The sequence below is a fragment of the Electrophorus electricus genome, chromosome 8 (genome assembly GCF_013358815.1).
Source record: "Electrophorus electricus isolate fEleEle1 chromosome 8, fEleEle1.pri, whole genome shotgun sequence".
Lineage (NCBI taxonomy): Eukaryota > Metazoa > Chordata > Actinopteri > Gymnotiformes > Gymnotidae > Electrophorus > Electrophorus electricus.
The window spans coordinates 24080909-24107366 of NC_049542.1; the positions used below are offsets into that span (position 1 = coordinate 24080909).

Consider the following 26458-nt stretch of genomic DNA (forward strand, 5'->3'; position numbering starts at 1 on the left):
ACAGACTTTAACTGTAATTGATCATACATAATTGAAGGTTACAAAAGACATGGTTTTTTTTCATGGCACTATAAGCCTGAAGTGCTTTTAAAAATACAATTTAAAATACAAAAGGAAATGGGTGTGGGCGTTTATAAATCAGTTTAATTTATTAAATGCGAAGTAATGACTCATTGGACATAGTGAGGCGGGGGATTTTGGTTATCCTACCAGAAATATAGCGTAGAATCTTTGTCAAGGACGTATTGGTGTACCCGTTACTGAGCCAGACGACCCACTGACTACTGAACAAAGCGCAGGAATAAAACTGAACGAATTTACAAACGCGCCTGATGAGCTGTCGAAAGCACAGGTCGGATGTTATATGCCGGCCACCGTAGTACAGTCTACTTTATGAAGAAGTAAACATTATCTAGCTAACTGGCTAAACCGTGTAAACATAAGTACTTGCAAAAAAAAGCACGTCGCAACGCTTACGTGTTTCTGTTATGTAGGACTTTACCTGCTCATCTGTGACAGTACATCAAAGGTAAATTTAACAAATGGATGAATGGAAAGTGAAACGAATACTAGCCAACCTTAACCACATCTCAGGCTAGTCAGCTAGCTTTGGCTAGTAGGTAGTTATGGAGACAAAAGATGCTAGCTGGCTAGTCGCCGCTACCTTAAAGACTTCTTTTTGGACCATTTGTGTGTGAATTACGTGTAGTGCCGCAGCCAGCTAGCTATAGTGCTTAGTACTAAGTTTAAAAACGTTTCCTCAACATGCTGTGTCGAGGCTCTTGATACATTATGGGCCGTACTAAAAACACTTGGGATAGCTAACGTAGCTGGCTCGCTAGTTGTGCTCTGAGTAATGTTAGTCTATTTAAGATGAACGGTAACGGTTAAGATGTATTATGGAAGTTATTATGAAGTTGAAGCGGCACGACCCGTAATCCACGAAATTAGGAAGTCTGTAATCCCATTTATCGTGAAGATCACACGGTCGGTTCACAGGGGCTGTCGAGGTGGTACCGTGTAGAAATGTGTCCAGCGCTTTTGTACATCTTTGTAGTCGAACAGAAACCACTTGTCTTGGTTCGTGTAAAGTAAAGCGTCAATTCTGGAGCCCCATTTCGACACCACATTACCCGCTGCACACACTCTTACATAAGTGGGCGATGGTTTTCAGTTTATATTGGAATTATTGTATTGTATTTCCGTGTCTTTCGTCGGACACTTGTTGCCGTATATACTGTTGGTGCAGTCGAACTGGTATTTTGTACACTCGCTGGTGTCGTTTTCATCGATTTTGATCCTGATTTGATGCACAAAACCACTGTGCTGTAAGTTTAAGCGGCGCTAGGATGTTGTTGGCTGATGCTTATATATAAACGTGTATGGTAATGTGGTAAGAGAGCCTATTTATTAAACCTAAGTCTTTTTGCCTTGAGTTACCAGTAGCCAATTGGGTTATGCTGATTTTAAAAATTCACCACAAATGTCCAACTCTATAGAAAAGGTTATGTATCCTAACCTCTTAAAAACTGTTGCTTGTTAATAGGAACAGGAAAAAAACGATCTTTCGTGGACATATGATTTGTATTGTACCAGAGTTAGTGCTCTCTGAAGGGTTTTTAGAAAACTTTACAAGAACTGTGCATTACATTGTTATGAAATATGCTTTTACAATGGTGTGACTACTTTTGTTAATACTGCTGAATGTCTGGCACTACCTCAGACAAATTCATAGAAAATATACCAATACTTATGCCATACAATTGATTTTCATTTATCTACATAACACTAACAGACACTGACAGAAACTAGGACCTTCACAGGTCATTCATAAAACTAGGTCATTCTATATTGTTCATCATGTATGTTATTAACATAATTCTCCATTTAAGGCTGTTGCTTAGCCTTTAAATCAAATCAGTCTTAAGTCTCCAGGAACCACAGATATCCCAAGCGCCCTTAACCAGGGAGTCAGGTGTGACAACAAAATTGCCAACCAGCTGCATTAATCTTTAATCAACTTTAAACAACGACTTTTTTTGTATTTGAGATGCAGATTTTAATACCATTGCTATAAAGTGATCCAAAATATATGGTTCCTTTATACCATCATTCTACTTATGATGATTATGCCATTAAATCTCATCACTCTTTGGTTTGTCTTACAGTTCTTTACAAGTTACCAAAATCCAGACTAGGCTCTAATTTTAAGGCTGTGCAGCCTTTTCCAATTGCAAAATGCAGTAGTTCGGGTTGAGGGAATAGCGTGTGATCTGCTGTTCCGACTGTCAATTCAAAACAGATATTTAGATTTTAGAACAGTGCTGTTAGGGTGGGTTACTGACACTCGGCGTTGCATCCTGCAGATATGGATGAGGTGTGTTTCCATCTGCCTGGCCATGGCGATGCTGCTCTGAGAAGCATGAACTCCCTGCGTGAGCAGCTGCACTTCTGTGACATCACCATCACGGCGGGGGGGAGGCAGATGTTTCGGGGACATAAAGTGGTGCTGGCTGCCTGCTCCGCCTTTCTCAGGGACCAGTTTCTGCTGAACCCGTCTGCAGAGTTACAGGTACAACGCATGAGGCTTATGTTAATGCTAGGAGTACAAATGTTTTTCTTAACACTTCCATGTTCTGTCCAGCAGGTGTCGGTGTTGCACAGCTCAACAGTCATACGTGACCTCCTGCAGTCCTGTTACACAGGCATCTTACAGTTTAGTGCCAAAGAGATTGTAAATTACCTGACTGCAGCGAGCTACCTCCAAATGGAACATGTGGTGGAGAAATGCAGGGGAGCGCTTAGCAACTATCTGCAGCCCAGGAACCACAATCCAGTAGGAGTGAGTCCGTGAACCAATTCACAGTCACACTCGTTATGGCTAGCATTGAGATTTATATCAGCATGAGCTGATATCTGAACAAAGACTGTTCTGTTTTACTCATTACTTTTTCTGTTCATCAACACTGCATTTTCTCAGACTTTGAAAATGGAGGACTCCCAGTCAATGCCAGTGATTGTAAGTGGAAGCGCACATAGTCTTGAGTCTGTGTCACCCCCTTCTGACCATACATCATCACTGCAGCCTCACAGCTCCGAGGAGGAGGCCCTAGTGTCTGGTGATGAACGTCCCATTACCCAGCAGAGAGATGATGGTGATTTATCCATACAACAGGTACATATGTTTCCATTGTCCCACCATATGGTCACAGACAGTTCACCTTATTAGATGTACCTACCCACACTGGCCTCTTTAATAGGAATACGTTGTATGTGTACATTGTGTGTACACAACTGTGTGTTACTTATAGAAACAAGCAGAAGACAGTATGGTTGATGTTGCCACAAAGTGTGTATGAGTGTATCCAGGTTTCTGTAACTAAATTACAACTACTTTCACTGTGTTACAGGTTAGAGAATCAGAATGCTCCGGATATATTCAGGAGGAAGAAGCGAGGAATGATTTTACTGTGTTTCAGGTACATGTAAAGGACGACCACCAAGACCCAGAAGATAACGCTGGTGTCCTGGAGGAGGCCAGAGAGACAGTGGAGCTGTTAGACACACAGGTGGAGGAGCTGATCAGGGAGGAAGACGGGGCAGCAGGTAGCAGCCACAGGGGCGGGCCACGTCCATTGAGGCGGAGACACGGGGAGCCTAAGGGTGGTCGGGGGCGGGGCTTCAAGCACAGGAAGCGCTACACCTTCCGCGAGCGACGGCCTCTGGGTAATTTCCAGCAAGCTTGGCGCTTTCCCACCTCTGACGAGATCATAGGTAACTTCGCCGCGGACATCGGGCCGGACTACCTGTCAGCTCCGGCTCTTGCTGACGGCACCCTGCGGGCAGAGTACCGGGCTGGTGAAGGCCAGGGGACTGCACCAGGCTCGGACTGTGCCCCAGCCCACTTCAGCCTGGACACCTCCGGCGCTGTGGACGAAATGGGGGTGGTGGCAGTGCCCACGGAGGAGGAGGCCCACGGGGACGACTCTGTGGCGGTGGTGGGCTCGACGTCGTGCGTGACGGGCACAGTGGCATGCGAGCACTGCGGCCTGGCGTTCTCGTCGGTGCAGGCGTTGGCTGTGCACTCGCGTTCCACCCACCTGCTGTACGTGTGCCCGTGCTGCGGAAAGCACTTCAGCCACTCCAGCAACCTGAGCCGCCACATGGCCGTGCACCGCGCCACCAAGCTGCACAGCTGCCCGCTGTGCCACAAGACGTTCACACAGAAGTCCACGCTGTGCGACCACATGAACATGCACAGCGGCGCACGGCCACACGTCTGTGCCTTCTGCCACGTGTGCTTCGCCCACAAGCCCGCGCTGCGCCGCCACCTGAAAGAGCAGCATGGGAAGACAACCGCCCAAAACTACCTGGAGATCCAGCGGGAGAATGGGGGGGTGGTCACGGGTGGAGGTGTTTAAGATGGCCGAGGCTTGTCTGAAGGTAATCTAAAGTAGCCTTAGACAAGGATGGGTAGGTGGAGCTCATTACAGAGGCCTCATGAGTCTCTAAGGGTGTTTTCACACTTGTCCTGGATATTTGCGTCCACACCCAGGACCGATTCTGGGCTTGTTTGGGGGAGGGGCCCATTATCACTGGTTTGCTTTCACAGCATTCTGTTGGAACTGTGGGTCAATTGCACAATTCAATTTATCACTTATCTGCACCCTGGTTTGCAAAATCTGAGTCAGTAGGTTCATCCATTTGCTGCTTTTTAAAAATTGATTTTCTTTGGATACCCTCAAGCTGTGAGGAACAGCACTTTGTTAGACACATGGCACTTCACCATGTACTGTGAAACTTGAAAAGGGAAGTGATGCGATAAGCTGAAACAGTTACACTATAAAAGGTACCAATCACACAACCTCACGTGGCACCAGGACTGGGTAGCTTCCACACATGCAGTAGACCACACCAGACTTCACTTGAGGCCAACCCTAGGCCATTGATTGGAGCACGACCAGCAATCAATTCTCTATACCATTCCTGGGTTCGAAAACAGCTTTCACACTTGACCAAATAAAAAGCAAGCAGTCCTGGCTCTGGGCAAACAAACTCAAGTGTGAAAACCCCCTAAGACTGTTGAGGCTTAAGTACCAGATCCTGACTGGGGTGCTTAGGCCATTCTGCTTACACACTGCTCCCTGATGGCCAATGACTCTTTTCATTTCATTTCAAGGCATACAGTGAGTCTCATGAAAAGAGTTGCACATGTAACAGTGTTGCAGTAATTATATATTGATAACTAGGGCTTGGTATAATTCAATTCATTTTTAGATATGAGGAGAAAGTGGTTTTATTGTACTAGAACCAAATTATCTTGTGCACTCTGGCTTGTTATTCCGATTCTCTGTTCAGCATCAAGTTAATTATTTTTCAAAGGAAATTGATTTGTTTAATATGGAGATGACTGATCCAAACTGATGGAAAGCTGAAGTTTCTATACTGGCCATCATAGTACAGAAATGTTAGCTAACTATCGTTCAGACAGTATGCTTACAAATTAATTGTTTAGCTTCCAAACTGTGTGACTTGTGTGTTTGTTTGTTTTAATGATAATGTAGCTGGTTAGCTAGCTAGTTTGTTTTGGGGTTTTTTTACTGCAATTGCCAGTACATGTTAAGCTCCCAAACTTTCCTGATTGTGGTGACTTCAAAACAAACTGCTTCATGTTTGGGACAAGCCTAAGATTGACACCACGAGTATTTCACCTTCAGGGACAATAAATCATAACCATAGGCTGTTCTGGATTCATTTTTTTGCATTGTATAAAATGTAAAACAAAAAATAATATGACCCGTGTTTCAGGTCAGAATTTGTGTAAGTTCAGAATGATCAAGGCCCATCCTTGTCCCACCCCAGGCCACAGGATAATGGGGAAAAAAAAATCACTGGCAGAGTGAGGGTGTCCACAGTGATGGTTAATACTCATGTATGGACAGCAATTTAAGCCTAAATGAAGCCCACATGCTGCCAGGATCTGGCCAAGGTGAGATTGGTGGTGAATTAGTGACTCATTGGTCATTCTCATTATTTACAAGAAGTTGGTTACAGACTGAATATCTGTGCCTCATTTAATGTGTAAGAAATCACTGTGCTGACAGACTAGTGTGAGAAAATCAAAGACAAGAACAGAACCTGTCAGTTTCATTAATGTCTGTCTGGTTTCATCATTTATCCTACTTGGCAGGTCAATTAACCAGTTAATAATATTGTAATTATGGATTCTTGTTACATACTTTTAGATCACTGTGTTTCAAGTGTTTCTGTGTTAGATAAAGCATGTTCTGACCTTTGATGCATTAAAAATACACCATTTCAACAGATTTATTTCCATTTCTTTCTGCAGCCAAGTTGATAAACTTCAGCTTTACACGAGTTTGTGTCTGAAATATTTTCCTCTTGCGGTGCCTCAAACTCAGAACAGCTTAATGTTTAGTCAGTGAAGACTGGCTCCATGTGACCCTGCTTTGCTGGGATCTAGTTTTACAGGTCATTAATTGTTCTGATCCCCAGTCACTTGTTTATATAGTCCATTTTTAAACCATTTAAATTAGTTACTTTTGCTCAGGAAGTGGGCTAATAAAACATTATTAATCCTTTCTGACCACAAATTACTTGAGTAGCTTCAACTATTTTCAAATTGTGCATTTTGGGCCTGTTTGTGTATGTGAATTTATGACTAAAAATAAGTCATCCCCACTTAAGTTTTCACTTGTTAGTGCTGTACTCAAGCACATAGGATTTGAAATGTAAAAAGGTTACCTCGAGATTAAAGTGCTAAATCTCTACTTTAATTTCAGAATATTTACATCTGTATCAGGTAAACCACAAAGTTGTAGCATTCCAAATACATAGCCAAAACAACAAAAACAATAACAAAAATCAGTGCCCAGTTACTAACAGGATCCACTTTAAGCTGCATTCAGAGTTTTGTGAAGAATCCTGCTAATGCATGGTACAGACGTTCTGACACTGCCACCTTTTGGTGGCCCAGATCTTGAATATAGCATACAAAAAAGCACATTTCACTATGACATATCTGAGGAAAACTAGCCGTTAAATACCACTACTAGGGACCTAGGGGAAAGGTTTCACAACATTTCACTTTAAAAATATGGTACTCGACCACAAAAACAACGTCCATCATTAGCGCTGAGAAACACTTCCCTTCCATCCAGACTGCATGCCATGAGAACCGTCAGAGGAAATCCTCGCTGTAGATCACTTGATTCCGCTTATCCCTGTAGGAGCCTTTGGCACTGTTTTGAACAGCTGCAAAATTGGTAATATATATATATATATATATATATTTCAAAAAAAAAAAAAGGGGGGGGGGGGGGGAAACAGAACAGTTTACAGTAAGCTTGTTTGAAAGGGCTTCATCAAAGCCAAAAACAGCTTGTCGATTTCTAACCGTGAAACACACGACTCACCCAGGGAGGCCCATGGGCTCTTGCCCGTAGCTGCATCCAGCATGGGCTGCTTCCTGGCAATGCTCACTTTAATGGTGACGTCGCCCACCGTGATACCATTCAGCTGAAAGTGTATGTTACAGAAGACTCACCTTGAAACAGTTAAACGTTTTAACCTTATTCGGGATAAAAAGTAGTGAACACCAATGCCGAAGGAAGAACGGCGCTCCGTGATCTGAATGGTGGTTAATGGATTTGAGTCTTCTCTGCTGAGAGAATGAAGACCAAACCTTCAGAAATCTGGGGACTAACCTCTTGTACAGCCTGATCCGCTGATTCCATCTTCTCAAAAGTGACAAAGGCGCACCTGGAAAGAGAAAAACATGGGGAAAGGGCAAAAATTAGGATTACCGAAACCATACACATTAGCTGAGTTTGGGCTTATCCGGTTACTGCACACATCTGCAGAAACCGGAGGACAGAGGTTTGTGCTGTCCAGATGCTGGTTAAAAATGTTGCAGCTGGGTTTGTGACCAGACCTATTAAAGCAAATATCAGGCAAATAGGTGGATGCCCATTAAAAGTGAGGATAAATTCAGTGTAACTCTTACTCCAATACAAGGGTTTCAATCCAGTCCTTAGGTACCCCAAGCAGTCCACATTTTTACTCTGTTCCAGCTCCAGACATGTCTCAGGTGCTTAAGGGCCAAAGAATTGCTGACTGAGGGGTGTTAAAAATGAAAGACAACTGAAATGTCTAGGGGTCCCGAAGGATTGGACTGAAAATCCCCGTTAACACACCCACTTCAGCTCCTGAGAGGATCAGTAAGCAGCTGTTGAGCTAAATGTTGGTGGTGGGAGGGGACACCACTACTCCAGGATACACGTGTGTTAATGAGTGTCATCACCCCTAAGCTAACAATTTACATTTATGGCCTTTAGCTGATGCTTAAGAAAGCGTCTTAAATTTTGAGCAAGTGAGGGATAAGGGCCTTGTTTGGGGGCCCAACAGGGGCAACTTGGTGGCAATGGGGCTGGAAACATACTGATTACTATTTGAGTACCTTAACCACTAAGTTAGCACTGACTGATCTCAGTCTTACTTGCGCGGGGAATCCATGGACAGGTCAATGATATTGCCATGCTGAGAGAAAGCCGTACGCAGGCTGTCCTCCACTAGTCCTGTGCCATATACGTAAACCGTGTTGCCCTTCCGAGCATTCCGACGCTCCGGGTGCGAGTCCGAGCCTGCAAGGCCACCACGGATGTGGAAACACAGGGTCACTCAAAACAAACGTAATCATCCCTGGGAAGCAGTAATGCACATACAGCAACGTGGACTTGAACTGAAGTGTTATAGAGAAACCATTATGCATGTTTATTATACACTTATAAATTAGAGGGATTTACGTCTAAATGGTCCATCACGCTCGCGCTCTCGCTCTCGCTCGCGTTCTCTGTCACGGCTTCTATCCCGCTCCCGCTCCCGCTCCCTGTCCCGCCCTCGGTCCCGCTCACGTTCCCGGTCACGATCCCTGTCTCTTTCCAGCTCTCTCTCCCGCTCACGCTCAAATTCACGACTGGACGGCACTCCCCCGCTGTCGTCGTCGTCACGAGCGCGGTCTCCCGAGCTAACAAAGCTACAGAGGCAAACGAAGGGAAATTAAGTCCTTTGTAGTACCACAGGGTGGACTGTTGTACACACCCAAATGCACGTAAACCTTGCAGGATTTCACTCACGCTTACCTTTCATACAGAGTCTTTCTATGGGCTCTTTTAGCTGACTGTAAAGAGAGAAAGAAACCAGCTGACAAGTAACTTATGTTAATGAGTTCTTACAGATGTTGATGTATGATTTTATAAGACAATCAGAAGGGCTGGGAAATAGTGGCCACTGCTGGGTAACTATCTGGCTTTGCTATTCTGTGCTAACTTTACCTCTGAAAGCTCCTCATCTGTGGAGACACTTCTCTGAAATGGCAGGAATGCTGGAGCAGGACCTTTGTCTGGGTCCTGGGATTGAATACAAAAACCCAAAACATTAGTAATTAATTATGATTGATATGCTTTATAGTATTGTAGCAGTGTCAAAACCAGTGACTGATTTTCACAATTTGAAAATGAATATCTTGACAATGGTATTTCTTACCTTTAATTTACCCTCGAGTGTCCTAGAACGCTTGAACCCAGAGTTCTTGTTCTCTGATTTGATGGCACTTATGGCACCAGATTTGATGAGCATTTTGGCCTGCTCAGTTGCTGTTGCCGTGTCCACCACAGGCTGATCTGACAGGGCTTGTGAGAAACAGATCACAGCTGGATTTCTCTCCTCAAAAGCAGAGCTGATGGTAGGCATCAGCCTTGACTCTAGGCAAGTTTCACTTTCATAGGACAACATTTAAATGACCCACCAGCGTTAAATGAGCAAAGCTCTTGCAACTTCCAGTTTCGATGCTGAGATCACAGGTTTATTAAAGTTTATGAAAATATTTATAAACATGGGTTGTTCCCAACATAAGTCATTCATCCAGGTATGTAATGGTTATCTTTGGTATTTGCTTATGCAAACATGGAATATTTCTTCATGACAGGCTAATTAATACAGCTAATAGTGGCAAAACCAATTCATAAGGAAGGGGGACAAGTTTGCTTGCAAAGGAAAATTAAGTGTGGTATGCTTTTCTTTAACAAATAAATTAAAGAAACAATTGTCCTCCAAATAAATAAGCTTTTGGTTCTGTGGTCTGATGATATTAAAAGGAAAATAATCAGCAGTGTTGTCCAACCTAGTCCCAACACACCTGAACCAAACCATTAAGCGCACCGACGACTATGTACAAGTGAGCTGGGAACAGAGTTAGAATAAAACTTCGTGCTAACTTGTGGGTCCTGAGGACTTTGCTCAAACACTAAACTATCAGTCAAAAGAAGAGAATACCATTTCAAGTCATTATGTTACACATTGTAAAAGGAGCTGTGTACTTTGTATCCAAACTCCACTATGTTGTTTAGATTTATTTGCAATCCAGTAGTGAACAGTGCGGTAACTTACTGCGTTTCAGTCCGGCTTGACTTGTTTGACCGCTTGAGCTCTGCTTCTTCAGTGCCAAGAGAGCCTTTTTCTACCATCAGAGGAAGCAGGAAAAATTATGGAGCTCTGGTCTGTTATTAGTGAACACTAACACCTAACTACTTAAAGCAGGACTTAGGATAATTTTATAGGCGTGGAACAGTGTTCGGACACTGAATGTCTGAGCACTAGCTGCCAGGAACGTACGTGACATTATGCGGCTTTTTAATGCAAAAATCGTTTACAATTGAGGTATCGTTTTACCTTTTTCTTTAACTTGGCGTATTTTTTCTGGAGTGTTTCCTCCTCCTCTGTCAGTAAGCTTGGAAATACTGCCATCGTGGTCAATCTGCAGGATTTATATATATATATTCTTTATATATAGCTATTAGTTTAAATGTTGAGAATTCAAATGAGCCGATATTTTCACCCGCGAATACTTAAGACAGTCTACGTTTAACAATAAACTGAGATTTTAAAATATCTAGCTAGATAAACGTTTACTTTATACCTTTGGAATTATGAATTATGCTACTCGCTAGTTAACTAAGCAAAGCTAGCTAACCTAGCTAGCTAACCAATTCGGTGGCGATATAGATAACATAGCGGACTAATTACTTTAATTGGGTGCAATTTTAAACCTAGAGGCTCATTATCGTCTTAATTCAATTCAGCCATTCGTACATTTCACAATTTCGTGTGCGCAAATCGCCTCACAAAACCGCCTGGTGTTGTCCCGGAGCTCTGCGGGAAGCAGCGTCTCGGCGCACACCTATGACGTAACGTGTTGTGGGTTCATCCTGTCAAGCGGTGGACCGGCGCGTCCCAGCACTGGGGGGAAAATACACAAAATAAAACGACAAAACCTGGTTTCCAGACTGAACCTGTGCTTTCAGAGGATAACGGGATTCATCTCTGTGGTGGCCTACCAATTTCATTTAAAATCTCGCATACAGCAAGAGTGCGTTACGTTCAAATACATTTAATACTAATTCTGATGATCACATTATTAGCTAAGCCCCTTCAGTAAAAGCATATAAGTCTCCAAATAGACCTGCAGGCAGGCAGTTCTTAATTTTGCCATCTTTAAGACACCATTTGACACAAACGGGACGTATTAATTTGAACGAAATGGAAAAACCCATGTGAAACGCATAATGTACAACGTCAGGAAGCACGTTTAAAAAATAAAATAAAATAAACTGGTACCAGTTGGGGTTTGTTTAGTTACCAGTTTGCCCAGGGATCGAGACCGTCGACGAGCTTCCGTTTCGTCACTTCCCCTTGTTTTGGCCACGGTAGCTAGTCTGGACTCCGGGGCAGTGCAGGGAGACATGGATAAAATAGGTAAGTTAACATTCTGAATGAAGTCGCATTATCTTTATTATTAAGTAGTGTCTCCGTTGTGCTGGAGCCGTCTAAAATGACGACAGCCGACTAACTGCTACACGGTTTCGCTAGCTGGCTGGTTTGGCGGTCGAAGGTAGAAGATCTGGCTCGCTAATGGAGAAGCGGTCAGATTTGTCTGTTTAGCTTTGCGTGTAGGTTCGTGTGAGCATGCATCACAGTAACAGCGTTCGCCTGTCCAGCTTTACCTCCACCTGGCCGTGATGACTTGCCTCTCGCCTTGTTGGAGATGGGCTGTTCAGGGAGGTTTGAGCTTCTCACTCGCCCGCTGCCTAGCCACAGTCCGCTACCTCCGCAGAGCACGGTAAGTCCTGCTGAAACGGTCAGTATAAGGTACACTCTGTACGAGTGGCTGGGTCTCTTCATCTTATCCGTCGTTCACCTCTTTTCAGCTCCCCCATGGCCTTCCTCCCACGAGCTTAGACTTGAAGATGGACGTAGAGAAACGTTTTCTGCAGGATCCAGCGTGGATGCCCATACATGACACAAACGATGCATTCCAGACGTTTCTGAAGTATGAAGCCATGCATAGCTTTCATGTTCTCATGATTTCATTCTCAGGCTGCAAACAGACTCCTGTAACCTATGTACCCTCTATATTTACAGTGTTGTATGGAAGTAAGGTTTGTTGTTCTTGGACCTTGGATTTAAAATAAAACGATGACTATAAGGTCTTTTGAGGCTAATCAGTCTTTTATAAATACAGGTGGTGTCAGAATGACGCATTTTATCTCTCAGGTTGACCAAAAGAGATAGACATGTGGACTCGTTGCTGCACTGTTCTCTGTCCCCTCTGCACTCCAGCCTGTCTGTGGTGAGAGATCCCACCACTGGCATGCTGCTAGACTTCACTGAGGTACCACACTTGCACATAACCTCAGCACTTGCATTCCAACAAACACTGCATGTCTAGTAAAAGGAGCATGTTTACTCAAGTGACATGTTTACTCATTATATATATAATACGCATGACTAATAAATAAAAAGATAGTCTTTTATTAATAAATATATATATATATATGTGAGTGAGTGTGTGTGTGTGTTTCAGTATTGTGTCAAATATTGATATGACCACTCATTTTCTCTTCAAGGTGTTACTGGAACACACTGGGCTGTCAGCGAAGAACTCTCTATCATTGCACAGACAGCCAGGACCTCCATCTGAAAGTCTGCGTGGCAGCAATACAAACTACCCTTTCCTGCCAGGTAGATCAGTTCAGAACCCCCCTTCCCCCCCTCAGTTCACCCCCAGTGCTGGGCATAGCCTTGTCATCCCTTCTGTAGATCTCCGTCCTCTGTACCTGCTACGCACGGAGGGCCAGCGCCAACACAGGCTCCCTCTACCAAGCCAGCCACTGTTTTTTCAGTCTGCTGTCCCCGCAACATTGTAGAGGAGATCGGTGTGCTTGGAGGAACTGCCCTTCTCGCTTCCACATGCATGAGGAGATGCCCTCAATTGGTTGAGGTCCCTCTGTGTAGACGGGAAGATAGGAACTGGGCTACCAGTGAAAACAGGGTCAGCTGTAGTCTTGTGGCACCACCGGGTTTCAAGATGTGGCCCTACAGATGTAGTGTAGCTTTCTATTTGTAGGTACAGTGAGTTAGCTTCTCAGAAGCACAACGGTTCATAATTTGATTATTTGTAGCTATATTTATGTGCATTTTTTTAGTTGTTCATACAAAGAGGTTCTTCCCTCACTTAGTGTATTGCTTTCAACGCCTAGGTGGTATGGAAGAGCTGACATTGGAGCAAATACAGAAGAAGTCAGAGATGGAGGAGGACCTTGACTTGGAACATGGTGTGGACGTTTGCACTTTGTCTATAGCTTGACATTGTGATTAGTTGGTATCAGCCTGTTATTGTAAATAATACTACTAATAATAATATGCCAGTTAGTATAGAGTACTTGTTAGATTATGCATGGAATAACTTAAAGTGCAGACAGAGAGAGGCAATGGTTAAGAGCATGTTCCTGGTGGGTGGGCATTTGTTGTTGCTACTGTAATAATTTTACAGTAATATTTTTTCCCTGCAATTCCAGATTTACTAACAGTCCCTCCAGGACTGAAAGCTGGCATGGACTTCAGTCACAAAGGTCTGAGCCACACCTCATTTGTACATGGCAACCATACCATCATCTCCTGCTGGTGATGTGTCTCTTACTCTGCATCTCCTCTCCAAAATTGCACAGAAGCCAAAACCACGAAAGGCGATGTGAATCTGCTATCGCTTCTGTCCACTTTTGATGACATAATTGACGTCTTGCCGGATGAAAAGCAGAAAGGCATGGAAAGTGAAGCCTCAAAACCTCCCAGAACCAACAGCTTGGAGGATCTGGGCATTAAGGTAAAACGTTCTTCAAACTATGAATGAATACAGTAAGCGTTTCTTGCAGATGGTGCTGAATTTAAATGTTTTTATTGGAAACAATCTGTTTGTGATGCATCTGATTGCTGGATCTGTCCCTTACAGGACACTCCAGCCCCCTCTGCCCCGCCCTCTGCCCCGCCCTCTGCCCTGCCCTCTACCCCGCTCTCTGCCCCGCCCTCTGACAGGGCAGACGGCGGGATGAAAAAAGACAGAAAGGAGAAGGTAGAGAAGAAGTGGGCCATGCCTGTGGACATCAGCTCACCATGTGACGATTTCTACAAACGCGTGCCAGACCCTGCCTTTAAGGTACATTCCCTCACCAAGTGGTGATTTCTACCTGGTTCTGCTTGGCTGTACATTGCCAGGATGTAATGATTTGCAGGGGATTTCAAATTATAAGAAATGCCCATTTCAATTGATTGTTTTGTTAATTAAAGGAGCAATAACGCCTTCACATTATAAAGGGGCCATTATACTGACTCCTAGTGGCCTGGATTTTTCAGATATTTTGTACTAAATCTATTTTAAAAATGCCTGCCTTCAAGTGGGGGATCCGCTCTGTGGTGCGTAAATGTGTTCATATCAGGACTACAAAGCAATGACATTCTTTGTCATGAGCTCCATTTAAAAAAAAAAAAAAAACGGAAAATAATGATCACTTTCATAAATGTTTTGCTACTTCTTGGTGGTAAATATGACTTATTGCTCCTTTTAAATGGAGGCAGAGGTACACGCATATGAGGATTTAAAATGGCTGTGTTTCCCTGCGTAATGTGTTCGAGTGTCCTGTACCCCTCCCTTCTGTGCGCGTGTGTGTGTCAGTACCCGTTTGAGCTGGACGTGTTCCAGAAGCAGGCTATCCTCAGGCTGGAGGCACATGACTCTGTCTTCATTGCTGCTCACACATCAGCTGGCAAGACTGTGGTGGCTGAGTATGCCATCGCACTTTCCCAAAAACACATGACCAGGTGTGTGTGTGTCTGTGTGTGTTTACTTCAAATGAGGTATTCTGTCTTTTTACATCCCAAGCATCTGCTCTGTCTCTCACAGGACCATCTATACCTCTCCTATCAAGGCCTTGTCCAATCAGAAATTCCGGGATTTTAAGAATACTTTTGGGGATGTGGGACTTTTGACAGGAGATGTGCAGCTTAGCCCGGAGGCGTCCTGTCTCATCATGACCACTGAAATATTGAGGTATAGCAACAAGGTGCATTAAAATGTGCATTATTTAACCTAGGAGTGGGTGATGCAGCACAAACATGACATCACCATGCTTGAAGACATTTTCACAAAGCATGATCACAGTATTAATAGTTTATGAACAAGTTGGAACCAACACACTTTTTTTTTTTAATTGTTTATCAAATTGCACCCACACTATATGTTAATCTTCCACTAGCATGAAAAGAGTGAAGCTTTGCCCCCATTCCTCCTCTGTCTCTATCAGGTCCATGCTGTATAATGGATCGGAAGTGATCCGGGACTTGGAATGGGTCATATTTGACGAAGTTCATTATATCAACGATGCAGAGGTGGGAATCCTTTCCAGTTGCCCACTACAGTAATTTAATGGCAGTTTGTGTGGTTTAAACCCAGTCAGTCATAATTGACCTCCCCGTATCTTCCCCAGAGGGGTGTGGTTTGGGAGGAGGTGCTAATCATGCTGCCAGAACATGTTAGCATCATTTTGCTCAGTGCGACAGTGCCCAATGCTGTGGAGTTTAGCGAGTGGATTGGGTATGTGTTTGCTCCGCCCCTAAAGCTTGTTGCACATCGACTCTCATCCTGGCGCCGTGCTTCTGTCATCACTCCTTATTTCATCAGTCTACCTGTTTCCCTTTTGCACCTGTTCACCTGTTCTCTCTTCCTCTCTGTATCTGGCTCTTTCTCGCGGGCCATCGCACTGTCCTGGCCAGGCGCATTAAGAAGAGGCCCATCTATGTGATCAGTACAGTGAAGAGGCCAGTGCCCCTAGAGCACTACCTGTACACGGGAAACAGCACCAAGACCCAGAAAGAGCTCTTCCTTCTCCTCGATGCTACTGGAAGCTTCCTCACCACAGGGTACAGTCAGGAGACTCCTCCTCATCTGCTCAGAATAGAGGTTTTTATTTTGTAGAATATAAAGAAAGGTCGATGGTTGTTCTCTCCATGTTTTTTTGTTGTTGTTGTTTTGCTAGTGAAAAGTCTTTCAGCATGTCACTTCTGGTTTTGATCTGAACCGTAATGGGCTGTTTTGTGTTTATGTTGCTGTGGTTCTGGTTTAGGTACTACGCTGCCGTGGAGGCCAAAAAGGAGCGCACCAGTAAACACGCACAGTCGTTCGGCACAAAGAACCCCTCGCACAACACCACGCCCAGCCAGGTGTGTGTGTGTGTGTGTGTGTGTGTGTGTGTGTGTGTGTGTGTGTGTGTGTGTGTGTGTGTGTGTGTGTGTGTGTGTGTGTGGGTGTGTGTGGGTGTGGGTGTGGGTGTGGGTGTGTGTGTGTGATTTCATGTTGCAGTTTAATAATGATGATGATAATACATTGGCACTCTGTCCATGGTGTTTGGAAGTCACAAGTTTGGAAAGAATGGAAAAATAATCAAATTAAATCTATTCAGTTCCACACTTGGGATAAGCATGGAAATGGATCAAATGTTTAGAAACTTTTTATTGGATATTTTAGTGCACATTACATTGCACACTTTGAATTGCAGATGTAAGGCTGTGATCTTGGGCAAATCTAGTAAGGACCTATGTCCCTTCTCTGTCCCTGGCTCGTCCAGGACCGTGCCGTGTGGCAGACACTCCTCAACTACCTGTCCGTGCGGCAGCAGACTCCTGTTGTGGCCTTCACCTTCTCTCGCACACGCTGTGACGACAACGCCCGTGCCCTCACCATGCTGGACCTGACCAGCTCGGTGGAGAAGAATGAGGTCCACTCCTTCTTCCAGAAGAGCCTGAGCCGGCTGAGGGGTGGTGACCGACAGCTCCCGCAGGTGCCACAAACACCTCGATTGAACTTTACACTTTTGAGGCTCCCCATTCTTTCCCCCTGTTCTCTTCACACTGTTTGGACTAAATGTGGAATTTAAACCTCAGTGAATACTGCAGACACAGGTAAAGGCAGTGGTTAAGTTCAAACCCCACTGCTGCCAAGTTGCCACTATTGGGCCCATGGCAAGACCTTTAACCCTCAGTTGCTCAAAAAATTGTACTCAGTCCTAATTGTAAGTCGCTTTGGATAAAAGCGTCAGCTAAATGCAAAAAATGTAAATGTAAATGGCCTCACCCATGTTCAGCCGTAAAATATGTTAGAAGTTTTTTTTTCTCTCCCTGGAATTTTTTCACTTTGTGTCTCATGAGAAGCTAACGAGAAGTATTTGAGTTGTCTGTCCTAGATGCACCGCCCGCTCTTCTACCTAGACATGTGGAAGTGCTTCACTGGCGTGGAGGCCGTGGGCCGGAGCTTTGCATGCAGCTGCCCTGCTGGAAGTAGTCCACGGGGAGTGCCTGCTGCCCCGCTGGGTGTCTGCCAGTGTGCATGATGTCTGATGTGTTTTGATCTCCAGATTTTGCAAATGAGAGACCTGCTGAAGAGAGGCATCGCTGTGCATCACAGCGGCATCCTGCCAATCCTGAAGGAGGTCATTGAAATGCTCTTCTCGAGAGGTCTTGTGAAGGTAGGTCTTAGAGTTTATGTTTAGATGTAGCTGCTTTTTAAGTGTTATTTCAAGGACGTAGATACTGAAAAACATGACCCTAGAATTCAGCGTTCTGCCTCGTGCCATACTCGTGAAGTACTCTTGCGGTAATCATGTTCTTTTTGTGTCTTTGCATCATTCCAACTACAGCAGTCTTAGTGTGCAGAAAATTCCAGTATTTAAGGTGACACTATTTTTGATGGTTGCAGTAGTTATGGAAGTCATCTGGAGTGAAAAGTGAAAAGTGATACAGTATTTTGCCCTTTGAGAATGATTGATTTGTAAGTATATATGTATTCATAATACTAAATAAATAAATAAAGTGAGGTGTTTACGTGGTCTGTACTCCAATCAGTAAAGAGCATTTAGATGGAGTGACCTCCGACAGGGTCATGTTTTCATACTCGTACTTCAGAAACGATGGTGTACTGTTGGTAAACTCTGGTACACCGACTATTGTTTTGTATATAATTACAGTAATAGATACACTCCACCTTAATAAAATGAGGACATGTTTGTGAGGCAGAAGGAATTCTGAGAAGGGCGGAGGTGTTGCTCATTTATAGAACCCTCTGTATTGATTTTGGTGACTAGTGCATAGCCTGTGCAGATAAACTCAGGAGCAATGTGCTTCCTCTTCCAGGTCCTGTTTGCCACAGAGACATTTGCCATGGGGGTTAACATGCCAACCCGGACCGTGGTGTTCGACAGCATCCGCAAGCACGATGGCACCGGCTTCAGAAACCTCCTGCCTGGTAAAAAAAAAAAAGAGAGAAAAAAAAAAGAAAAAGTGCTTCTTTTTATTCTGTGTATGGTGTGAGGGAGTGCATTAGTGTTATAATTTTTAGCATTCTTATTTCAGTCAGTAGATTGCGTTCAATCTTTTCCCGTTTGATAGAATTTCTATCTGGCTTTTTTGATCCTCTGTAGGAGAAGGGCTCAAAGCAACCATCTGTTTGGCGATAGTCGTGCTCATTATGTTTGCACAGGTGTTGAGGGCATAGCAGACTGTGGTGAATGAGCAACTTGATTGTGCTTGAAAAAAAGATACTTGTGCACACGTAAATAGCTGTTTTATCTATGGAGATGTGAAAGACCACCCTGGGCCCTTTGTGACTGCGTGTGGTTTGCCATGCTGGGTTGGTCTGATTGCTTTGCACTGATGAGGAATAAGCACAAGGGGTATGTCTTCAGTGCTGGGGGGGTTTGTTTTGGTCTCTCAAATGAGCTGCTTTGCACCAGCTGGTTAACGGATGTGCCGTTGTCTTGGTCTGAAACCAGTTGAGAACAAAAGTAATCATCTATACACCCATGATGAGGATGGCGCAGATTGCATTGCTACTATTCTGTGTCTGTGTCTATATGTATAAAGTCTGTATATGCTCCCAGACCTAGTAACATCAATAAAAGCGGTGTGTTTGTTCACTAAATTTGGGGATTAAATGTGCTTCCAGATGTAGAATAAAAGATGTGTGTGTGTGTGTGTGTGTGCTCTCAGGTGTAATAGTATGAATAAAACCTTTTTGTGTGTGTGTGCGCGCGTGTGTGTGCACATGTGGGGGGGGACCTGAGTGTGTGAACTGAATGTACTCTCAGGTGTAGTAGTGTGAATAAAAGCCAAGTGTGTGTGTGTGTGTGTGTGGGCTGAATGTGAGGACTGAATGTGCTCTCAGGTGCAGTAATGTGAATAAAAGCTGTGTGTGTGGGGGTGAAATAATGTGAATAAAAGCTAAGTGTGTGTGGTGAAGTAGTGTGAATAAAAGCTAAGTCTGTGTGTGTGTGTGTGTGTGTGCGCGCCCCAGGAGAGTACATTCAGATGGCAGGCCGAGCAGGCAGGAGAGGTCTAGATGCCACAGGCACCGTCATCATCCTCTGCAAGGCTGGAGTGCACGACATGGCAGACCTTCACGCCATGATGCTGGTGCGTATGGCTGCTCTGTCTCCCCCACGCTAGCACCCCCTTCTGCTTCACTTCCTTAGTGCAGGCTAGAATTAGGTTCTGCATTACATATGTTAGTTGTGCAAAGAAAGAAATATAAATTTGGAGAAATCTACAAGTCTCACCTGTAGTTAGTGTAGAGTTAGTATAGTGAATTATGAACTTGTGTGAACATAATCCATATAACTAAAAATGTCTTGCAATATTTCCTGCTTCTGTTTCAGTGTGTTTGAGTGTGTTGAAGTACTGCAGGAAACATCACTATCTGTCTCTGGGCTAAATGCCTGCTGTGATTGCTGTTATTCAGCTGAGTGTGTTTCACATGTCTCTTCCGACCCATGTCTGAAAGCTCCAGGCAAAGCACTCCCACAGTAAAATTGTTCAGATGCATTTGTCCCAATCAAAACACCCTGAAGAGAAGAATTTTTATTTGTCAGTTTCGGTATTCGCACAGTCATTTGGGGATAAATGGGAGGAAAGAACCATTACTGCACATCATGTGTTTTATAGGCTTCATGCGTAAATAATAATAATGATGATGATGATGATGATATGAGATTTATATAGCACTTTTTAAGAACTCAAATATGCTTACAATAATAAAAGGGATCAGAAAACACAATACACATACTACCAGGATAATGGCATGGAATAACACATAAGAGCACAGTGAAAATTGAGGGATAGATTAATCTTGAGGAAGGTCATAGGCTAGGGGGGGAAAGGTACGTATTGGGGTTGGATTTGAATGTAGAGAGAAGTAGACTGATGGACATAAGGGGGGAAGAGTTCCAGAGGTGTGGAGCACATCTGGAAAATGCTCTGTCACTGAAGCTGTGCAGGTAACGTGTAGGACCACTGAGGAGTCCAGCCGAAGAAGACCTGAGAGAACAAGTGGGTTTGTAGTGAGGAAGGTCAGACAGATGAGGTGGAGCTTCACTGCTGAGAGCTTCGTGTGTGAGAAGCAGGACTTGGAAGTGTATGCGTGCACGTTAACAGGAAGTCAGTGGGGATCCTGTAGGACGGGTGTAATTCGCAGGTGTGACCGGGTGAGGGAGAGCTGATTCCGGAGAGTAGTGTGTTGCAGTAGTCCAGGCGGCTGGAGATGAAAGCATGAATGAGAGTTTCCACAGCAGATTGAGAAGAGACACGATCACATTTTTGCAGTATTGCGTAGGTGAAAGAAGGGAAGTTTTAACAGTAGCACAAACGTGGGCGTCAAATTAAATGAATGCGTCAAGGATAACACCTAGATTTTGAACCAGGTGGGAGGAACAGCTATATCATCAAAGCACAGACTGAGAAAACCCGTTTTATTGAGTGGGAACCAGTGAGAGAATCAATTTTATTGAGAGGCTATTTTGAGCCATGAGGATGTGCTCAGTATTTTTTAACATCCGTAGTTTAATTTCTGAAAGGCCTCTGACTGAGTGGTTGATGTTTGATTTACTTAGTCCTGAGATAGATTTAGGTGACGTGCGTAGCAATGAAAGTCCAATTTGAAATGACGCATGATATTTCCGAGGGAGACTATATAGATGATAAACAGCATGGTCCCAGAACAGAGCCTTGTGGGACCCTTTTAGTGACAAACAGAGGTGGAGGCGGTGTACCTAGATAGAATGATTTAATTGCTTCCTGTCGGTTAGGTCAGAGCTGACCCAGTCCAGGTCAGATCCATCAAAGCCCAGTTCATAGAGCCTTGACACGAGGATGGAGTGACATACAGTGTCAAGAGCAGCACTTAGGTCAAGCAAAATAAGGATACCAAGTGCACATTCATCTCCAGACAGGAGAAAGTCATTGATGTTTGTAACCAGGGCAGTTACTGTGCTATTGGAAAGGATGGAATCTGGACTGGAATAGTTCAAACAGATAGTTTGAAGATGGGCTTAGAGTTGATTAGCAAGGGCTTGTTAAAAGATTTTTGTAAAGAAATGAACAGAATACTGCAAACGTAATTTAATTGGACCGTTTATAAAGTCTTTTAGAAGAAATTGCAACCGGTATCTTATTTTACTTGAATTTTTTAAGCATTATTGATAATAAAAAGTGAGACCTTTAAGATACATGGTTGATTTTGTTCTGCAGCCAATGAATTAGGAACTGCTGGTTTTGTCCCCTTTAATGGAATCTTTTTGCCCCTTAGATTCTGACTCCTTCTCTCTTCCTGCCAGTTCATCCACAGATCAGCCCTAACTGATCAGGCCTCCTGGCCGTGGTCGTCTTAGCAGTCTGGCAGCTGCTCAGAGCAGGAGTCAGATGCTCTGATCAAGGGCTTTGCAAAGCCTCTTGTGGAGCCTCTAGGTGGAGTGCAGGTGAAAATGGGTCGCTCTTCGATGCAGTCACGTTCTGCCACAAGCCTGGCTTTGTTTAGTTAGAGAACTCTTGAGGCCCTTGAGACTGGTTGCCACGGTGCTCTGTTAGAGACATTGCCAGCACTGGGCTGTGGGCGGACTGGACACAACAGTCGTGCAAATGGATATTGTCAGCTATTTTTCAAAAATGTATTAGACATTTAAGACTGTATTGCTCTGTCTCTTCTGTCTGGCTGTTTGTTGTCTCGAGGTTCATAATACTCTCCAAGCCAAGTCTTCCTGCAGTTCTGAGCAGTGTGCACAGTACCTTTTCTGACACGCCTTGGAAGCTTTTACATGTAGGTCTTACAGTAGTGTGTGCCGAGGAACAATGACAAGACAATCTCTCTCTGCGTGCGCTGTTGTGAAATATTGTCCAAATTGCATTCACCCTTGTCTGTGACTGGTGTTCACCCGCTCCTGCTGCTAATGCATTCCCCTGTATCTCTGCAGTACTCATTCCCTTCATTATAGGTGTAACCTCTACTGAACAATGAATGCATTAATTCGTTACATGCATTACACCTATTCCATTATGTTTGATAATGATGAGTAACAGTCAGGTCTTTTATCTTGGGGCGTCTGGGGTAGTTCCTTCATAGTGTTAAGAGGATTGGTTCCTGCAGCTCCTTCAGGTGAGTGGATGATGTTTGCTCGATGGAGAACGAGCCATGTTGCCGATTTGTAAAGGCCAAACCATGGGGGACGTCTTGGCAAGCTATGTGTGGGCTAGAACAGCGCCGATGTTCTTCCAAGATATCCTATAAATTGCCTTTTCCATTTCTGAGCCAGTGGTGTTGGTTTGCTGAAGGGACTTGCTCTCTGGTTTGGTGATCTCAGCCTGTTCCAAGATTCTGTAAGTCTGTGTAGATAATGTAGCTTAATTCATTGGTTCAGAACAGTTCCAGCTGTTTTATACTAAAGGCAAATAAAACGCTCTAAAATTTCACCGATAATGGAATTTGGAATCAGGAATCTGTTCAGGAGGCGTAGGGGGCCGGTTCCTATCTGGCTGTAAGCTGCTAATCAGCTCTGTCGCGGGTGTCTCCAGCAGCGCCATGGCAACAGCACCAGTGATGGACTGAGGGTTGTAATTACTCCCAGTGGGCGGTGCAGAGAACCTCGGTCCCCATCAGCTCCCTGACCCCCTATCTTCCTCTTCCGACACTGTGCTAATGGCAGTGATGTAAGCTGAATGTTTCATGGGCTTTTGTGAGCCTGCCACGCCTGTGTCATTACTGGGATTTTGTGCTTGCTTTCTTAGCCTCTTTGTTTCACATCTCCCTTATATACTCTCGACACAAGCGAGTCTGATTCTTTAATTAATCATCAATCCTTCATTATGCTGTGGAAAGAAAGGTGGTGTGATCTGTTGCTGTGGCACAGAGAGATCCGGAGGGGGGGGGGGGTGTGTGTGTGTGTGTGTGTGTGTGTGTGTGTGTGTGTGTGTTTAAGCCAGATGTTATGTGTCCTCAGGGGAAGCCGACTGTGCTGCAGTCTCAATTCAGGCTCACCTACACCATGATCCTTAACCTCTTGCGTGTGGAGGCACTTCGCGTCACTGACATGATGCGCAGGAGCTTCTCGGAGAGCCACAGGGATACACAGGTACCGATCTACATTGCCCTGCAGCTCTTGGGGCCAGGTACTCTCAGAAATAACTGTAGGAGGTCTCCAAGGGATGTTTTTGTTTTTGTGTTTTGTTTGTTTTACAAATTTAACTTTTGATCAAGGAGAGATCAGACATGCTGCAGACAGAATATTTGACACATTCTTTCTTCATCTCTCGCTTTCTGTTGGGGATGTTCATCCCTGAATTATTATTTTTACATTATATATTTTTCTCTTCAGCTGTCAAGGAAAGATCAGAGTAGGTCTGAATACATTTGACACCTTACACCCCTCATTGACTCTTCTCTCTCTCTCTCTCTCTCTCTCTCTCTCTCTCTCTCTCTCTCTCTCTCTCTCTCTCTCTCTCTTCCCCCTGTCTTTCAGGCCCATGAGAGGAGGATCACGGAGTTGAGAGGTGTGCTCTCCTCTCTGCCTCCTCTGGACACAGAGGGTCAGTTATCTGACCTGCTGTCATATTACCACACAGTTACAGAACTCCGCATCACAACAGAGACTCTGCAAGTGTGTATACACACACACACACACACACACCCCTGCATATCCTCTTTGTGATTTACAAAAACACCTGTTGTTATTATGTGCTACTTCGACACTACTTTTCCAGCCATCCCAAAAACAATCCCGAAAACGTCCAGGTTGTCTTGTATCTGTGAAACTCTAACCTGCGTTTTTTGTGTCCATAACTCAGCAAGCAGTCATGGAGTCCATGAGCGGTCTGAAGGCACTCTCTGTGGGCCGCGTGGTTGTCGTCAACAATGCCCAACACCTTAATGCACTGGCAGTCATCTTGCAGGTCTGTTGTGTAGGCTTATATTTAAGTGCACATCACTTCACAAGGCACGTTAATCAGTAATCACTAATCTTTTATCTTTCTCCGTGCTTGCATGGCTGAGACCTCTCACACCTGAAGGCTGGGTTTGTTTAATGGCAGTGGTGTGCTCATGTCCCTTGCGTCCTGTGATGGGCTGGTCGCAGGTGTCCAGTGACGCTGTGAATCGGGTCTTCACCGTCCTCATCATGTGTGAGAAAGGGAATGAGGAGACCAAATGCGCTCCCGAGGCTGGCCGAGGATACACACACCTCCACAGCAACCGCCTCTTCATCCCCGAGGGTCAGAGTACACCACAGTCACACGCTGGCGTTCCCATGAGACCCACAACATACACTCAGGGTCAAGCAGGCCCTCACTGGTTTGGATTCATCTGTGGGGTTTTGTTTGTTTGTTTGTTTACATGCGGGTGTGTGTGTAGGTCCCTGTAGTCACACAGTGCAGAAGCTGAAGGCACAGGACATCACCGCCATCACAGTTAAAACGCTGAAGGTCATTCCAGAGCGTATCATTGACAACTACAACAAGAGGCAGCAGCCCCGTTTCAGGTGGGCGTGGCCGTCCTTGTGCACTCCCTCTCATCGGACCAACCTTACTAGCAGGCTGAAGAACACCCCACCTCACCCCCCACCCTCCTCTCTCCCAGACTGGATCCACCCGGGCAGGCCATTTCCACCGCCACCCAGGAACTTCTGCGATTGGCGGAGGCCAACCCGGACGGCGTAACGACCCTCGACCCAGTGAATGACCTTCACCTGAAGGGAGTGGATGTAGTGGAGGCTGTGATGAGACAACGTGTGCTCCAGGACAGCCTCAAAGACTTCCATTGCACCCACTCACCCACCTTCACGGAGCAGGTGATCTGATACTACAGATGCCTGCTTTTTAATTTTTCTTTTTCTAACCCTAACCCTCACAAAGTGAAGATGGTCTGTATAGAATAAGCACAACGGGTACACGATATATCGTTTGTTAATCATTATCGCAATACTAGCCAGCAGTGCTCGTATGTCAAAAGGCTGCGATACGCGAACGACCTCTTGCGTACGACGTGTGTGGTGTATCTTTGCCAGCCACTCCACAGCGGTAAAGTTCAAAGAGCAGCCTTCTCTTCAGGCTCTTAGTGATGGCACTGATTATCAGCCTGTTTCCTTAGCTGCTCTTTACCGATGCCTGGCTCCAGCAGTCGCACTGTTGGCAGAGCGGAGGTAAAACCCGTCTTTCTGTCACTCATCCGCGGTCCGTCGGATGCATAGTCTGCTGGAAATGAATCAGTTTACTGATGGGCTCTCTCTATTTCTATGTCTGTATCTCTCTCTCTCTCTCTCTCTCTCTCTCTCTCTCTGTCTTCTGCCGTCTCAGTTTGCACGTGTGCAGGAGAGAATGGGTGTGCAAGAGGAGCTGGACAGGCTGCTGTTCCTGGTGTCTGATCAGTCGCTCACCCTGCTACCCGAGTACCATCAGAGAATTAAGGTCGGTGCCCTCACACACACTAAAGCTAGAAGCAAGGCATGGTGCAGCAAGTCGCACAGTACTCAACTGCACAGAAGACATAAAGGGCATCTTCTAGCTGATGTCACATCTCAATCCCTAACTGTTCACAGTCTCCTCTCTATAATTATAGCTGCGCTATAATTAAGACGGCTTGTGTGTCGGGTTTGGCCCCTGCTCCGCAGGTGCTGGAGGCCCTGAACTACATCGACGGCAGCGGCGCTGTGCAGTTGAAGGGCCGCGTGGCCTGTCAGATCAG

The 26458-nt window shown here is 44.8% G+C and overlaps 3 protein-coding genes across 6 annotated transcripts in view; 2 read left to right on the plus strand and 1 right to left on the minus strand.

The window, feature by feature from the left end:
- The first annotated feature begins 265 nt into the window (after nt 1–265).
- Nucleotides 266–6326, plus strand: LOC113583398 (zinc finger and BTB domain-containing protein 12). Of its 4 annotated transcripts, XM_027019718.2 has the most exons (6): nt 267–529; nt 2367–2572; nt 2645–2842; nt 2981–3019; nt 3086–3175; nt 3411–6326. In XM_027019718.2, the coding sequence occupies exons 2-6, from the start codon at nt 2369–2371 to the stop codon at nt 4419–4421; spliced, it is 1542 nt and encodes a 513-aa protein (XP_026875519.2). In that variant the 5' UTR covers nt 267–529; nt 2367–2368; the 3' UTR covers nt 4422–6326. The 4 variants fall into 4 exon arrangements, with proteins under 4 accessions (XP_026875520.2, XP_026875519.2, XP_026875517.2 ...); XM_027019719.2 differs by having other exon boundaries at nt 266–529; nt 2981–3175; nt 3480–6326; XM_027019716.2 differs by having other exon boundaries at nt 269–529; nt 2981–3175.
- Nucleotides 6327–6772: 446 nt separating this feature from the next.
- nelfe (negative elongation factor complex member E) lies at nt 6773–11269 on the minus strand. The gene is made up of 11 exons (XM_027019720.2): nt 11170–11269; nt 10750–10834; nt 10468–10537; nt 9565–9710; nt 9354–9428; nt 9162–9199; nt 8826–9055; nt 8519–8663; nt 7728–7782; nt 7437–7539; nt 6773–7275 (listed from the first exon to the last, which is right to left on the minus strand). Exons 2-11 carry the CDS (start codon nt 10822–10824, stop codon nt 7202–7204), a joined length of 1011 nt encoding a protein of 336 aa, XP_026875521.2. The 5' UTR covers nt 10825–10834; nt 11170–11269; the 3' UTR covers nt 6773–7201.
- A 470-nt stretch (nt 11270–11739) lies between these two features.
- skiv2l (SKI2 homolog, superkiller viralicidic activity 2-like) overlaps nt 11740–26458 on the plus strand; it is a 17795-nt gene continuing 3076 nt past the window's right edge. Inside the window, exons 1-27 of the mRNA XM_027019714.2 lie at nt 11740–11832; nt 12075–12196; nt 12285–12406; nt 12631–12748; nt 12984–13098; nt 13617–13691; nt 13935–13988; nt 14085–14239; nt 14366–14569; nt 15086–15231; nt 15314–15460; nt 15714–15798; nt 15897–16003; nt 16183–16329; nt 16533–16629; nt 17034–17246; nt 17820–17930; nt 18595–18706; nt 19754–19872; nt 23724–23855; nt 24243–24380; nt 24568–24672; nt 24855–24990; nt 25130–25256; nt 25355–25565; nt 26071–26181; nt 26385–26458. The exon at nt 26385–26458 is cut by the window's right edge and continues 145 nt beyond it. Coding sequence (XP_026875515.2) covers nt 11820–11832; nt 12075–12196; nt 12285–12406; nt 12631–12748; nt 12984–13098; nt 13617–13691; nt 13935–13988; nt 14085–14239; nt 14366–14569; nt 15086–15231; nt 15314–15460; nt 15714–15798; nt 15897–16003; nt 16183–16329; nt 16533–16629; nt 17034–17246; nt 17820–17930; nt 18595–18706; nt 19754–19872; nt 23724–23855; nt 24243–24380; nt 24568–24672; nt 24855–24990; nt 25130–25256; nt 25355–25565; nt 26071–26181; nt 26385–26458 — 3296 coding nt within the window. The 5' untranslated portion in view covers nt 11740–11819. The remainder of the gene's footprint in view (nt 11833–12074; nt 12197–12284; nt 12407–12630; nt 12749–12983; nt 13099–13616; nt 13692–13934; nt 13989–14084; nt 14240–14365; nt 14570–15085; nt 15232–15313; nt 15461–15713; nt 15799–15896; nt 16004–16182; nt 16330–16532; nt 16630–17033; nt 17247–17819; nt 17931–18594; nt 18707–19753; nt 19873–23723; nt 23856–24242; nt 24381–24567; nt 24673–24854; nt 24991–25129; nt 25257–25354; nt 25566–26070; nt 26182–26384) is intronic.